At 45.8% G+C, this 16689-nt stretch overlaps 1 protein-coding gene across 1 annotated transcript in view; it reads left to right on the top strand.

Moving 5' to 3' along the window:
• The window catches only part of LOC123992990 (tumor necrosis factor alpha-induced protein 2-like), a 37872-nt gene extending 21701 nt beyond the window's left edge, over positions 1 to 16171 (top strand). The window contains exons 4-13 of the mRNA XM_046294705.1: positions 5174 to 5849; positions 6187 to 6301; positions 6978 to 7088; positions 7650 to 7750; positions 8318 to 8431; positions 8834 to 8969; positions 10257 to 10379; positions 10578 to 10733; positions 11716 to 11837; positions 14553 to 16171. Coding sequence (XP_046150661.1) covers positions 5174 to 5849; positions 6187 to 6301; positions 6978 to 7088; positions 7650 to 7750; positions 8318 to 8431; positions 8834 to 8969; positions 10257 to 10379; positions 10578 to 10733; positions 11716 to 11837; positions 14553 to 14835 — 1937 coding nt within the window. The 3' untranslated portion in view covers positions 14836 to 16171. The remainder of the gene's footprint in view (positions 1 to 5173; positions 5850 to 6186; positions 6302 to 6977; positions 7089 to 7649; positions 7751 to 8317; positions 8432 to 8833; positions 8970 to 10256; positions 10380 to 10577; positions 10734 to 11715; positions 11838 to 14552) is intronic.
• The last annotated feature ends 518 nt before the right edge of the window (positions 16172 to 16689 follow it).

The following is a 16689-nucleotide window of genomic DNA, read 5'->3' as shown; positions in this document are numbered from 1 at the left end:
TGCGCAGATCATGATATTCCTCCGGCACTCCTGTTAAATCACCAGGCTCCTCCTGAGAAGAGGGGACAGAAGAAACAGGAGGGATAGCAGACATTAAACACTTTACATGACAAGAAACGTTCCAGGATAGGATATAATTACTAGACCAATTAATAGAAGGATTATGACATACTAGCCAGGGATGACCCAAAACAACAGGTGTAAAAGGTGAACGAAAAATCAAAAAGGAAATGGTCTCACTGTGGTTACCAGATACTGTGAGGGTTAAAGGTAGTGTCTCATATCTGATACTGGGGAGAAGACTACCATCATGGGCGTGGGTTTCCCTAACTGTCTGAGAGGAATGTCATGTTTCCGAGCCCATGCTTCGTCCATAAAACAACCCTCAGCCCCTGAGTCTATCAAGGCACTGCATGAAGCAGCCGAACCGGTCCAGCGTAGATGGACCGACATGGTAGTACAGGATCTTGATGGAGAGACCTGAGTAGTAGCGCTCACCAGTAGCCCTCCGCTTACTGATGAGCTCTGGCTTTTACTGGACATGAATTGACAAAATGTCCAGCAGAACCGCAATAGAGGCAAAGGCGGTTGGTGATCCTCCGTTCCCTCTCCTTAGTCGAGATGCGAATACCTCCCAGCTGCATGGGCTCAGTCTCTGAGCCGGAGGGAGGAGATGGTTGCGATGCGGAGAGGGGGAACACCGTTAACGCGAGCTCTCTTCCACGAGCTCGGTGACGAAGATCTACCCGTCGTTCTATGCGGATGGCGAGTGCAATCAAAGAGTCCACACTGGAAGGAACCTCCAGGGAGAGAATCTCATCCTTAACCTCAGCGTGGAGTCCCTCCAGAAAACGAGCGAGCAGCGCCGGCTCGTTCCAGTCACTAGAGGCAGCAAGAGTGCGAAACTCTATAGAGTAATCCGTTATGGATCGATCACCTTGACATAGGGAAGCCAAGGCCCTAGAAGCCTCCCTACCAAAAACTGAACGATCAAAAACCTGTATCATTTCCTCTTTAAAGTTCAGATAATTGTTAGAACACTCAGCCCTTGCCTCCCAGATAGCTGTGCCCCACTCTCGAGCCCGACCAGTAAGGAGTGAAATGACGTAAGCAATCCGAGCTCTCTCTCTTGAGTATGTGTTGGGTTGGAGAGAGAACACAATATCACACTGGGTGAGAAAGGAGCGGCACTCAGTGGGCTGCCCAGAATGACATGGTGGGTTATTAACCCTAGGTTCCGGAGACTCGGAAGACCAGGAAGTAGCTGGTGGCACGAGACGAAGATTCTGAAACTGTCCTGAGAGGTCGGAAACCTGAGCGGCCAGGGTCTCAACGGCATGACGAGCAGCAGACAATTCCTGCTTGTGTCTGCCGAGCATAGCTCCCTGGATCTCGACGGCAGTGTTGCGAGAATCCGTAGTCGCTGGGTCCATTCTTGGTCGGATCCTTCTGTTATGCTGGTGAATGAGGACCCAAAAGCGACTTAACGAAAACAGAGTCTTTATTCCAGTATAATACAAAAGTAATAATCCTGGAAAAATCAAGAAGAAAACAAAACAGGAAAAAACTTAATTCCACTCGTAGTAACGAGGACAGACTGGAGACTTGACCATTGACTGCAGGTTGCTTCGGGAAGGCACCGACCGTAGCAGACTAAGACACCTGCTCACACGCAGCATCTGAAGGAGACAAAACACGACAGGGCGAGACAAGGACACAGCACAGCGAACATCATACAAGGATCCGACAAGGACAGAAGCGGAAAACAAGGGGAGAAATAGGGACTCTAATCAGAGGGCAAAATAGGTGACAGGTGTGAAAAGAGTAAATGAGTGAGTTAGGAGAATGAGGAACAGCAGGGAGCAGGAACGGAACGATAGAGAGAAGAGAGAGAGGGAGGGGGAGAGAGAGGGATAGAAAAAGGGAACGAACCTAATAAGACCAGCAGGGGGAAACGAACAGAAGGGAAAGCACAAGGACAAGACAATATATGACAAAACATGACACAACGACCCCAAAGCACCCCCTGTTCACACTGCTACCACCCAGAAGGCGAGGTCAATACAGATGCATCAAAGCTGGGACCAAGAGACTGAAAAACAGCTTCTATCTCAATGCCATCAGACTGCTAAATCACTAACTCAGAGAGGCTGCTGCCTACATTGAGACCCAATCACTGGCCACTTCAAGAAATGGATCACTAGTCTCTTAAAACAACACCACGTTAAATAATGCCACTTTAATAATGTTTACATATCTTACAATAGCTCAAATAAGCAAAGAGAAATGACAGTCCATCATTACTTTAAGACATGAAGGTCATTCAATACGGAAAATATCAAGAACTTGGAATGTGCAGTTGCAAAAACCATCAAGTGCTATGATGAAACTGGCTCTCATGAGCCAGAAAATGAAGACTCAGAGTTACCTCTGTTGCAGAGGACAAGTTCATTAGAGTTACAAGCCTCAGATATTGCAGCCCAAATAAATGCTTCCCAGAATTCAAGTAACAGACACATCTCAACATCAATTGTTCAGAGGAGACTGCGTGAATAAGACCTTCATGGTCGAATTGCTGCAAAGAAACCACTACTAAAGGACATCAATAAGAAGGAGAGACTTGCTTAAGCCAAGAAACACGAGCAATGGACATTAGACCGGTGGAAATCCAAATTAGAGATTTGTGGTTGCAACCGCCGTGTCTTTGTGAGACGCAGAGTAGGTGAATGGATGATCTCCGCATGTGTGGTTCCCACCGTGAAGCATGGAGGAGGAGGTGTGATGGTGTGGGGGTGCTTTGCTGGTGACAGTGTCAGTGATTTATTTTGAGTTCAAGGCACACTTAACAAGCATGGCTACCACATGATTCTGCAGTGATACGCCATCGCATCTGAGTTGCGCTTAGTGGGGCTGTCATTTGTTTTTCAACAGGACAGCCAGTCTGTGTAAGGGCTATTTGATCAAGAAGGAGGGTGATGGAGTGCTGCACAACCAACCGACCTCAACGCTATTGAGATGGTTTGGTATGAGTTAGACCGCAGAGTGAAGGAAAAGCAGCCAACAAATGCTCAGCATATGTGGGAACTCCTTCAATTCTGTTGGTAAAGCATTCCAGGTGGTTCCAAGCTGGTTGAGAGAATGCCAAGAGTGTGCAAAGCTGTCATCTTGGCAAAGGGTGGCTACTTTGTTTACTACATGATTCCATATGTGTTATTTCATAATGTTGATGTCTTCACTATTATTCTACCTTGTAGAAAATAGTAAAAATAAAGAAAAACCCCAGAATGAGTAGGTGGTTCCAAAATGTTGACTGGTACTGTATGATATATATAGGCCTTTCTTTGATGGCCTAGTTATAACCTAACACAGCAGCGTTAGGACACTCCTGATTTACAGGCCACATAAAGTCACATTAAGCTGGCTTGCAAAGTGATGTGTAATTCCTATTGGAATCCAGCCAGAGTTAGGATATCCAACAATTTAAACTTCTAATCACCCGCAACCTGCATTCAGAATGACTGCCAGGGTAGGGAAGATTGAATACTGAGACTATCTCAATCATCTAAACTGGAACAACCATCTCAGTAACGGAGCAATAAGCCCAACTTCAAAAAAATTGGATTCGTTTAGAAAAATATATGTTATTTATCTTTGTTTAGCATACAATTATTCAACCAATCAATACAAAACACAGATTTTAAAACAAACAATTCTTAAAATCACCCTGCAATAGAGCATGCTGGGAAGATATGATGTACAGGTAGGGTTCTATGTACAACACTTAATGCCTTCCAAAGAACCCTTTTTGCCTTCCAAAGGATATCATAAGAAGTGTTTTGAAAAACTGGACAAATCTGAGCTCGCACGTGCTCTTGTATGACGGCTCTACTTTGTTTTATCCTCTAGTTGAGGACCAAAGGGCTTCTTAACAGCTTCTACCCCCAAGCCGAAAGACTCCTGAACAGCTAATCAAAGGGCTACCCAGACCCCTCTTTTACGCTGCTGCTACGCTCTGTTCATTATCTATGCATAGTCACTTTAACTCTTCCTACATGTACATATTACCTCAATAACCTCGACTAACCTGTAAGTAAGCATTTCACTGTAAGGTGAAATGTACCTGTTGTATTCAGTGCATGTGACAAATACAATTGAATGTGATTTGATTTGATTTGACACACAGATCTTTTCTGTGAAAACTGAATCAAAAAGGACTGTTAGACGTAAAGTACGGGCTTGGTCTTGACAGTCAGACTTCGTTGATTTTGACGGTCTGTGTTGCTCCTCCCAGAGGGCGAGGGGTGATGTCAGAGAGGAGTGTCTGCTGACTTCGATGGGAAATGGTCGACTTCATCACTGGTTTTAGTACTTAATTTAAAAACTTTTTCTCAGACCACGTCAGAGTAAGAGAGGATGAGATCACCTCAATGGGTGAGACTGGACTCTAAAAGTCTGTGTACACTTAACGGAACTCTCTGAAGCCAAGATGGAGTTCCACAAGAAATACAATTTCTCCACTTTAATGCAAAGCACTGTGTACTTTTATTAAATACTATTCCATAGCTATGCTAGCCGTATAAGGGGCCTCAACCTGATAGGGAAGCGTCTAAGGAGAGGACAGTGAGTGGACACACGATTAGCCATTCTGTGGGAATCTACTGTAGGATGATTTATGTTTGGCACCCACATGTCCCTGATGGGATCTTTTGAAGTGTGCAACTGAAGTCGAGATGAAACTAACCCACCTCCAGAGAGATCGGTCTAACCGTGTCCAATCTGCCCAAAAACAACACGCCAAAAAGGGACAAACAACATCTGTCTCTCAGGCCTGGAGCCTCTGATATGGATAGGACCTGATGTGGGAACCTGTGTAGGAAGTGACACTGTGGCTTAGCCTTTAGTTTGACGCGAAAACAAACATAGCTCTTTGACACGTTCAAAGCAAAGAATAGTCATGTTTATTTGAGTGGGTCTTGGATTTACATAGGACCTGATCCATTTGACCAGGTCGTGGGTTGTGTACCATAACAGATAGACAGGTGAGAGCCCAGACCTTTCCATTAGGATCGTGTCTCCATTATACCTTTTGACTTCATACAGCTGTATTGCCTACGCATGGTTTATCATGTGTAATGTGGAGTTGTATCACGCATTTTCCTCCTCTCTCCTTTAGTTCTAGAAATTCTGCAGCTGGTGACTAAGAGAGACCTGTTCCTGGCTGACACACACATCCTGGAGCTGGAGCAGGAGTGTAACGAGGCGGCCGCTGCGACCCTGCCCTCTTCGCCAGCAGGTGGTGCTGTCCCAGAGGACCTCAACAGCCCCGGGAGCAAAGACGGCGGCAGGCGCAAAGCTAAAGACGTGGAGCTGCTGTACGAAGCCCTGCAGAAGGAGCTGTGGGCGGTGGTGCGTGAGTCACTCCGCTCCCCCACGGCGGGGCCCAACCTGGGGCTGGTGGTGCAGGTGCTGCAGCAGGAGGAGCAGGCGGACCGGGACTGGGCGCAGGGTGAGGGGGCGCTCCCCGGAGGCCCCAGACCCAGGCAGCTGAAGCAGCAGTGGAAGGAGGCGTTGGCGGAGGCAGCAAACGGGAGCCTTCCCCAGAGGAACGAGGCCCGGGGCGGGGAGCTGGCGGACTACCTGGACAGGGTGCGGACCCGGGTGGTGGAGGACCTGGGGGCGGCCAAGAGGAACGTGGTGCCAGTGTACCCAGAGGAGTATGAACCCTTCCAGGTGTACCTACAGAGCTACCACCAGGCGGTGGCCCGCAGACTGCAGAGCATCACAGACGACCAGCTGCTGATTACTGATATCTACTCTCTGCTGGACTGGCTCTACAACATCTATAACAAGTGGGTGTCCATCCATTCAAAAATTGTGTATTGCAACTTGTGGTTTTATGCATATCAGATTCTGGAAGTAGCAGAATTGCATGAAAAACAAGAAAGAACAAAAGTATATAGCTAAATGTCAGGTTGTAAAGAACTTGCACAACTTGTCAGAAATGTTTCATTTCGTTTTCACTGCATGCTTTCACTGTAACGCATGTTACAAGGTAGTGTAATGTTATTGTCCATAATACTGTACATAAATACTGTCAATTATACTTCACATAAACAATCGTTTATTAGTTAAGTGTTACTGTATGAGTATGCCACTGACTCTGTCCTCCTACTGTAATCGCTCCAGGGATGTCCTTGGAACAGTCAGCATGACGATGCCCTTCAACAGGTCCAAGCTGGGGCCACTGTTGCCCTCGGAGACCGTGGACAAACTGGAGCTGGACTGCCTCAACTCTGTCAGGGTAAGGGCCGAACCATCCACCCCACAACCCCCCCCCCCCCTCATTTGGTGCGCCCCGTGTCTCCCTACCGGCCTAAGGAAAGGGTGCACCTATGGTCCTTCCTGTCCACCTAAAGGGAGGGCTATCACTCCGACCAGTGCAGCCAATCAGTGCGCGGCGTCTCAGGGTCAGCCCATGGGTTTTCCTGTCTGCAACGGCCACCACACAATAGAAGCCAGACAACAGGCCATTTAGCTTAGGTCATTATCAGGTCCAAGTAGGCTAGAACACTGTTGTATGTGTATTCCAGTCAGTGTTTGAGATGGAGGGTCCACGTAGGTAGATATGATAGTCCACAAGTAAATCCTGCAGTGGAAAAAGTGAACAGGGGTTATTGGCAGCGTGGCCTGTCGGCTGGCAATCACTCAGCTGGGTCAAGCAACAATGGGAGGAAACCTTAACTTAAAATACAGGGGCGTATTTACAAGGGGTTAGCTATTACTGGTGATATACTATATATCATAACAAACCAAGTCAGATTTACAGTATTGTATTATTTGTGATTATATACCTTCTTCCATCTTGATGTCTTGATGGCATCAATTGGAAATATTTGGATGGTTTGTGGCTGGAGAGCTCACAGTGGTTCAGTGCATGGTTGAGTTGTGTCTGACCGCACGGTCTGGTTGCGTTTCAGGAGAAGGTGACCACAGAGCTGTCTCAGGTGCTGGACGAGGAGGAGAAGCGTTGGATGGAGACGCTGCACATTGAGGAGTATCAGATCACGCTAGCTCGCACCGTCATCCAGGTACGCACACGCACGCATACACACACACACCAGGAGCTTATGTAAATAACGGCCGATGGTTTTGTATTGCACGCTAAATGTGGTCACTTTGTATTTTGAGGATAAGCTCATCCATCTGGTGGAGCAGAGAAAACATTCCTCAAGCAGCAGCCAAAGTCAATACAGACACTTCCCTTAGAACTCCATCCCAGCTCACTGTTTTAGAGTCACTTCACTGGCCTCTAGTGGCCGTGATTGATACAATCACCTTCTATACATCATCGTCATTCATGCGTCAGTTCATGTTTCACAGATGCGGTGGAAGAGAAAAAGAAAGCGTCTGTTAGCACTTCACACATAATACACATTTGCCAACGTAACATCGGGTGTGTGTGTGTGTGTGTGTGTGTGTGTGTGTGTGTGTGTGTGTGTGTGTGTGTGTGTGTGTGTGTGTGTGTGTGTGTGTGTGTGTGTGTGTGTGTGTGTGTGTGTGTGTGTGTGTGTGTGTGTGTGTGTGTGTGTGTGTGTGTGTGTGTGTGTCTGTGTGTGTGTCTGTGTGTGTGTGTGTGTGTGTGTTTGCAGAGGCTGCAGGTAGATCTTGAACAGTCGGCTGCCATCAACAGAAACCTGGGTTCCCGTGTGGCTCAGTGCAGTCTGAATGGTCTAGCTGACTTCCTGTACAGGTGAGAGGGCCACACACTGTAGTAGGCCTAGAACACACTGTATCATTCCATATGACATACTAAGGCCTATAAAAACTATATCATTCCATATGACATACTAAGGCCTATAAAAAACTATATCATTCCATATGACATACTAAGGCCTATAAAAAACTATATCATTCCATATGACATACTAAGGCCTATAAAAAACTATATCATTCCATATGACATACTAAGGCCTATAAAAAACTATATCATTCCATATGACATACTAAGGCCTATAAAAAACTATATCATTCCATATGACATACTAAGGCCTAGAACACACTGTATCATTCCATATGACATACTAAGGCCTAGAACACACTGTATCATTCCATATGGCATACTAAGGCCTAAAACAAAGTCTCTGTCATCCTTCATAGAATGACACAGGCCCAAACCTATAGTTTCCTCACTGCCAGCAACATTTTATTGTGCAATAATTCTAGAATATATCAACTGGAACCAACTAGTTCAACTGGAATATGGAAAGGAACATCTATATGAGACATTCTAATACTGTTAAAACTGCTTAACTTCCAGCTTCCAAAGGAAAGTGGAGATGTTCCACGAGTGTCTGGTCAACATGGTTGGGGATAACGAGGACGGATATGTCTCCAAGACCATCGCCCTGGTCAACTGCTGTCCCCCTTTCAGGTAGGACTGTTGTAGCAGGATTAGCATGCATTGTGTTATAGTAGGTCTATGCTGCAAAACGCAGCATCGTTTCAATATATTTTAAGTTATATATCTTGAAAACTGGATTGCAGACATGCAACTTTATCAACAATGGAATAATAAAACAAATAACAACATTTTGTTTTTGGGTGGAGTTTTCTTTTAACTACTCTACTCAAAAAACAGATTTGAGTATTTTGTCCATTAGTCCACTGTTAATACAGTCACCCAAAATGGTACATATCAGCCGTCAACCGTTTTCAAGTACAGAGCAAAAACTGTCTCGATTATGTGTTTTGCATCATAGTATTCCTTAAAACATGCATAAATCATGTAAGTGTACAATGTATTCATTAGTCTGCTGTGACTGTGTGTGTGCAGGGGTTTTGTCCAGCGCTGTGTGCAGTGTGACCCTGCCATCAGTGAGGACTCAGCCAGGCGAGCAAACACTTCCTTGGACCGAATAGTCAACCAGGGAGTGAAGGTGCTGAGCGACAGACTGTATGAGCGCATAAGGGTAAGTGTTCTTAACACACACACGCATGCAGGCGAACACACACACCACATACACACACTCACACAAAGGTTCATAAACACACCCATGATCACAGCTTTCCAAAACAACAGGTAAACAACCTCAAATACATGCACACACACACACACACACACACAGACACACACACACACACACACACACACACACACACACACACACACACACACACACACACACACACACACACACACACACACACACACACACACACACACACACACACACACACACACACACACACACACACACACACACACACACACAGCTATGTCTTACTACACTTGTGAGGACTTTTTGGGGACCAACAATTGATTCCTATTCAAAATCCTATTTTCCCTAACCCCTAACCCTAAACCTTAACCCTAAATCGAACCCTTACCCTAACCCTTACCTTAAACCTAACCTTAACCCCCCAACCCTATTCCCTAAACCTAACCCCTAACCCTAATTCTAACCCAAAACCTAACACACAAACCTAAAATAGCCTTTCTGTCCTCACTTCTCTGAATTTGAGTTGGTTTACTATTCTTATGATGACTCCTGGTACTCACAAAAATAGTGAAACGTTTACACCACACACACACACACACACACACACACACACACACACACACACACACACACACACACACACACACACACACACACACACACACACACACACACACACACACACACACACACACACACACACACACAGACACACACCCTCAAGCGTCCCTCTGTCTGCCAAGTGTCCCAGAATATAAAGCACATCTTATCAGTGTTCTCCTCATGGCTTGCCCTCAAAGTTCTCGGGGATGTGCTGAGGAACTGAGGCCCTAAAATAGACGCTCCAATGTGACAAACATGGTTAAATAAGATTAGATTGGCAGAATGCCACATAGTTACTGGCAGGCTATGAAGTTCCACTCCTCTTCAGTAGCCGCCATAGAGACGGGCATTGCCAGTCCTCCAGAGGCACAGAGCCGCATGTCGCATCCTCTTGACCGAGCTGGGGCTTTTTATGCTGTTGTCGTTGGGTAGGAAGTCACAATCTATGGAATTCTTGGTCCAAATGGGCCACACATCCTGATAGGAAGACACAACTCCAGTCGGACAGTGTAGTTATGCATCAAACAAGGATCTGACTCAGGTAACGTGGCCGTCTCCACACCCACATCTCTCTGCCTCGTTCTCTTCTTCATTCTCTCACCATTTTCCTGTCTCTCTCGCTCCCTCACATTTCCCTCTCCTGGCCATATTTAGCCCTTCTTTGACAAGCTGGTGAAGAGGAAGTGGCTGAACAACACAGAGACGTATGAGCAAATCGAGTCCCATATTAAGGAACACTTCAAGAAGTTCCGCCGGGTGGACAGCCCACCCTATCAGGTACATGGCAGAGACGCAGCAAGTAGGAGCCATGTAAACATGGAGAGGTGCTAAGGTTCCTCCGGCACAATGTACACTAATAACTCAAAGTTCTGGTACTGTTTTTAATTCTAAGCAACATGTTTTTTTTTATCGATTGACTGAATGGATGATTGGTTGACAGAATGGATGAATCAATCTTTCTCCTTGTTCTCCCAGGTCCTGGTGGGAGAGGTGCATAGAAGGGTTCTGATGGAATACCTGCGCTCCATCATGAGGGGGAGGATCATCTGCACGTCACTCAGAATGAGGAAGAGGATGGCGGGGCGACTGCGCGACGAGGGCAAGCAGATCGAAGTGCTCTTCAAAGATCTGGTGAGCCATTCTAGAACAGCTGTATTAGAGAAGCGTAGTCAGAGCAACAGTGCTGCCTGTGACATGAAGCAACGAACAGTGTGTGTGTGTGTGTGTGTGTGTGTGTGTGTGTGTGTGTGTGTGTGTGTGTGTGTGTGTGTGTGTGTGTGTGTGTGTGTGTGTGTGTGTGTGTGTGTGTGTGTGTGTGTGTGTGTGTGTGTGTGTGTGTGTGTGTGTGTGTGTGTGAGTGTGTGGGTTTGCACTCACGAGTGTGTGCTCATTAATCACGTTTGACTGGTATGTGGCCTGTCTGTGAGGGTTACTGAAACAACTCCGGATGAGTTCAAACAAAGGAGACAAGTGAAGAATGGATACTGTAGCCGAGATAGAGATGGATGATCAGACAGGCCGTATGCACAAGTGGGCAATCACCTCGCCCCAGCCCACTCCCTATCCTTCCCCTGTGGCGTCCGCCCCTTGCTCTAGATAAAACATCCGTTTGTCACCTCTCTGGACAACAGGATAGCGTTGTTTACAGACGAGTGGTCTGGCATCCTGCCCTGGGCTTTAGAAGCCCTGACCGGGTCGAGTGGAGGACCAGGATGGACCTCTGGTCGACCACACGGTTTAGTCTTCTCAGTATAACAGGGTCCCTATGATGCTCAGGTAATTGAGTTTGCACGCTCAGTACTGTCGCTGTACTTCTAACCTTGGTGTTTTGGGTCTATGTTATCTGATGGTTCCTTCTAGTCAAACAAATGTGTGAACATCACCAATCTAGTTGTAACCATTAAGACTTGAAACCACGTAATCTAGTTCTGGGTTTAATCCGTTGCCAAGGTTTTAGATTCAAAGGCTTTGAGTCAGAGAATAGCCAGTTGACCTGTCATGAGCTGCAGAGGTATTTGAACATGAATAGCCCTGTTTAGACGGTTGTATCCTCATCTGTGCTGTGTAGAGGGTCTGTTCTGATCACCTCTCTCTCTCTATCTCTCCCCTTTAGGAATCTCCCTCCTCCTGGCTGGACAGTGCTATCCCACACCTCTCTGAGATCATCCTCCTGGAAGACATCCCCTCCATCCAAATGGAAGTGGGGGTCCTGGTGAGGGAGTTCCCAGACATTCGGTAAGGAACACGGGAGGCAGCGATCACCTATGGGGAATGACAGTCATATTTTCAGGACTTCCATCGAGCCACACGATCACCAACATTTCCAAAAGCTCAGGTTGACTGAAACACCCCAAAACAAACATGGCTACTGTTCTGTCTTGATTGTGGATGGCAAATGAGGGACTTGTTAAAAGCAAACAAGAGCTGAGTCGTTTCCTTATTTTTATGGGGAGCTGTTTGGCTGTCGCTGGCGCACATGAAAGGATGGGGGGGTCTTGTCCGTTTGTCCGTCTCGGGTCCTGGGCGAAGACGAAGCAAAAACACGGACTTCCTGCCCAGGCGTGACATGGTAGCTGTGTAGCATAACCTGGCGTTGGCAGCCGGCTACTAAAGAGTCCCGTAGGAACACACAGGCGTGAGGAGGCAGTCCTCAATGGAATCTTTTTCTAAATTAAGATTTGTCTCCATCCTTAACTCATAACAGACCCACATGTATTGTTTGGAATCTTGACTTGGATCTGGTGAATGCTAACCGTTGCCCTCTGGGTTCTCCCAGTTCCTTTTGAAAACAGGAACTGTAACGTACAATCCTAGTCTCATACTATCCTGTATACTATGTAGAATAATACCCTCATTGGGTTTATGGCATCATTCGCTCCAAAGACCAATTGCAATCAAGTGGTTTCATGTAACTGCTAGTTAAGCCTCCGTAGTAGCTAACAGGAAAATAAAGTTTAAATTCAGGTTTCCCGGAAGCCAAGAAGCCCACCACTTTATTGTTGTATTCTTTTGGGTGATAGTCACTGGTCATGGTGGGAATTGAGTTTAGGCTCCATCATCAAAATCAAATCAAGTGTTATTGGTCACATACACATATTTTGCAGATGCTATCGCGGTTGTAGAGAAATGCTAATGTTCCTAACTTCAACTGTGTAGTAATACCTAACAATACAAAAAAAACACACGCAAATCCCCCCAAAAAATTAAGTAAGGAATTGAAAAATATTAGACGAGCAATGTCGTTGTCCAGGAATATAAATATAAATGTATATGATAGTGTTTGTAGACAATATGGACAGTATATGAATAGAAAAGGTGTGTACCGCAGTAGTTATATAGGATAAGCATGGACTAGAATACAGTATATACATATGAAGTGGGTAAAACAGTATGTAAATATTGTTAAAGTGACCAATGTTCAATGACTATGTACATAGGGCAGCCGTGTCTAAGGTGCAGGGTTGAGTACGGGTGGTAGCCGATAAGTAGCAGTGACTAAAGTTCAGGGCAGGGTATTGGGCGGAGGCCGGCTAGTGGTGAATACTTAACAGTCTGATGGCCTGGAGATAGAAGATGGACTGTCTCCGCCTTCTAGATGGTGGCAGGGGTGAACAGGCCATGGCTCGGGTGGCTGATGTCCTTGTTGATCTTCTTGACCTTCCTGTGACACTGGGTGCTGTAGATGTCCTGGAAGGCAGGAAGTGTGCCCCCGGTAATGCGTTGGACTGACTTCACTACCCTCTGGAGAGCCCTGTGGTTGTGGATGGTACAGTTTGCCATACCAGGCGGTGATACAGCCCGACAGGATGCTCTCAATGGTGCATCTGTAGAATTTCTTCAAGTTGAAGACGCACTGTTGCGCCTTCTTCACCACACTTTCTGTGTGGATGGACAATTTCAGGTGGTCAGTGATGTGCCTGCCGAGGAACTTGAAGCGTTTCACCCTCTCCACTGCGGCCCTGTCAATGTGGATGGGGGCGTGCTCCCTCTGCTGTCTCCTGAAGTCCACGATTATCTCCTTCATTTTGCACCATTTGGCCAGGGCCCTCATTTCCTCCCTGTAGGCTGTCTCATCATTGTTGGAAATCAGGCTCAACACTTTTGTGTCGTCTGCAAACTTGATGGTTGACTTGGAGACATGCGCGACCACGCAGTCATGGGTGAACAGGAAGTACAGGAGGGGCTGAGCAGGCACCATTGTGGCGCCCCCGTGTTGAGGATCAGCATAGCGGAGGTGTTGTTGCTTATTTTCACCACCTGGGGTCGGCCCGTCAGGAAGTCCAGAACCCAGTTGCACAGGGAGGGTTTCAGACCCAGGGCCCCAAACTTAGTGATTAGCATGGAGGGCACTATGGTGTTGAAGGTAGTGGGTCTAGGGTGTCAGGTAAGGTGGAGTTACTACCGTCCTAAGGCTAGGGCTGCTTTTAGTCTTCAGAGCTGGTTGTCATTCAGCCTCGTGCTGCTGCTCAGCTTGTGTCGCCACAGGAAGCGGCATCAGAGCAGCTCCTGCTTTCCTGCAGGGAGACTTCCAGAGGCCAAGGTGTCGAATCGAAGGACAGTCAGGCACCCTCGAACAGGGACAGATGTTTTATTAATTTTGTGTGTGTGTTTTTTCATGTAAAGTGTGTGAACCAACCATTGGGAATGTTCTCTAACTAACTGTATTTTGCAAACTCTTTTGTCCAATTTTCCCTGTTCCTTAGTGACTTGCCTCAGGGCCGACTGCCCTCTCTATAATGTATTTTCATGATTCTCTTTATTCCTACCCTTATCATGTCCTTGTGATGGTTGACTCTGCCATTGCAGTGATGCAAGATATACTCTTCTCAATTCAACTCAATCTTTATTGGCTAGATGTGGCCTATATGACATCTTTGTTGCATATCAATTTTTATTGGTAGATCAAAACATTAATTAGACTAAGCCCTCTTTCTCCTCCTCTGTTTGCAGGAAGAAACATGTGTCGGCCATCTTGAACATCCGGGGGATGACTCGGCAGACGGAGCGCCAGGAGATCCTGAATATCGTGAAGGACATTGAGAACAGTGACACACTGACACGGCTGTCCCGCGACCGTGCCCTCTTCTCCGAGGTGCCCGTCACATCCGAGGTGCACTGCCTGAACTTGGGCCTGAGCCGCATCGCCCTCACTGCCTCCTCCTGCTTCTCCAGCCTGAGACCACGCCGCACCAAGAGGGCCCCGGTCAGAGAGGCGTACGACGACATGCTCTAACGGCCCCAACCGTTCTGATGACTCAAGCAGACAGACAGCTGTTTAACAGCAAGTCACAATGGAGCTCGTTGTCAAGTTCTGCACATGGTGCCGATACCAGGGGCAGACAGCACAACACATTTTGAAGTGGAACAACACATGGAAAGAATAGCCATGTTGTGACCTTTCACCTTTCACCTTTCACAGCCACCCAGATAAAGAAAGTGTGACGGCTGTTTCCCTTGTGAGCGATATGCCTAGTCCTTGCTCATCTAGAGAAAGACTGGGGAAGAGCTTTCATAAGTGCAAATTTAAAAATACCAATTTAAGAGAACTTTGTGGACTTGAATCTCTGTGGTTTGTTGGTATTGACTCCTTTTGACAAAGGGCAGTGGAAAGAGACACAAGCAACATATTGGGGAAGATTCTTAATGCTGCACATACTGTACGTGACTATGAGGGTTACATAGGAACTATGGTTTAAATCAGTACTACTGATAAAGAGCACTGTTTGGAAAAAATAAATCAAAATGTCACATATAATCCCATGACGTGCTGACATTGATATGGGTAAAGTTGGAGTCTGTTTTATAGTTGCACACGATAAAGGCTCGATCTAAGGTACTACATCATTTTTATTATCTATCATCTCTGTGCTGATTTTCATTGTATTTAAAATAAAAGATTCATAGTTTATTTTCACTTTGTGATATACAGTATATGGGCTAATGTATGTTGAGCAACTCAAGAGATGATTGAAGCCTGTGTGAATGGATGACATCATAACAAGCCTATTTATGTACCAACCAATGAACGTATTTATTGTTGTGTGGTTTGATTGTCAAGTAATCAATGTCAAACTCTAAATCCCAGTCAAACGAATGTATAGTCATTTCAAGCATGTGTTTTCTCCAGGTTTTATCAAATGCTGAGACCCTGAATAAAATAATCTGACAGCCATCATTGAAGATTAAGACAAAGATTATTTTCAGATGTGTACTTTTACCTCTGTAAATTAAACAGTTAATAATTACTGTTATTCATGATTGTTGATCATTTAAATATTGTAATCCTCAGATAATTAGATTGATACTTAGATTGTTAGTCATGATTGATGCACCTTTTTATTTGATTTTAATTAGCCATATTATTCTTCTTTTTTTTACCAACAAGCAGACATATTGTAGACTGAGACTACTCCACCTGTTCTTTGGTCGCACACTGATTTAAAACGTTTCATCGGTTCACCCTGCCTGTGATGTTCCATAATTGAACAGCTGGATGCAGTAATCGATCTACCTTGAAATTGTACATAAATCATTGAATTAAATGAGAATAAACGACAACAGAGATCAAATATTTTGGCTTTGTTTTAAATGACCACGGATGGGATATTGATGGGACCTCACTCCCAAATCATCTCAGTGTTTTGAAGGGCCTGCTGTTCACTTTCCTTTATTTCATTGACGAGAGAGGGTTAAACCAATCATGTAACGTTTTCATTGACAGAGCTGAGCTGACAACTCCTGGGTAACCAACCTGAATGGAAAACAAGGTTCACAGCCAGATCTTACCATGCCGCTGTCTGGATGGAGTCATCTGCCGTAGCTGTTGTCTGGCACCTAACTACAGGGTCAGAAAGCTACAGCACAACTGTTGTGTGTAGGTCTGCATCTATTTGTGTTTTACAATGCTATTTCTTTCTGTTTTGTTTTCCACCCATCCACCCAAAGAGTCCCCAGGGGTGTTACAGAGACGAGACTCAAGCTTGGTTTCCGAAAGAAAACAGCAGGGGGGGTCATATGGGAATGTGGTGTATTTGGGCAACGTGGAAAAAGTGCTTGGTCGGTTCAGGAGTATAGGACTTCTAATAAT

The sequence above is a fragment of the Oncorhynchus gorbuscha genome, linkage group LG13, assembly GCF_021184085.1.
Source record: "Oncorhynchus gorbuscha isolate QuinsamMale2020 ecotype Even-year linkage group LG13, OgorEven_v1.0, whole genome shotgun sequence".
Taxonomy (NCBI): domain Eukaryota; kingdom Metazoa; phylum Chordata; class Actinopteri; order Salmoniformes; family Salmonidae; genus Oncorhynchus; species Oncorhynchus gorbuscha.
Note: the sequence above shows the minus strand (reverse complement) of the source record. Positions and strands in the feature narration are given on the sequence as shown.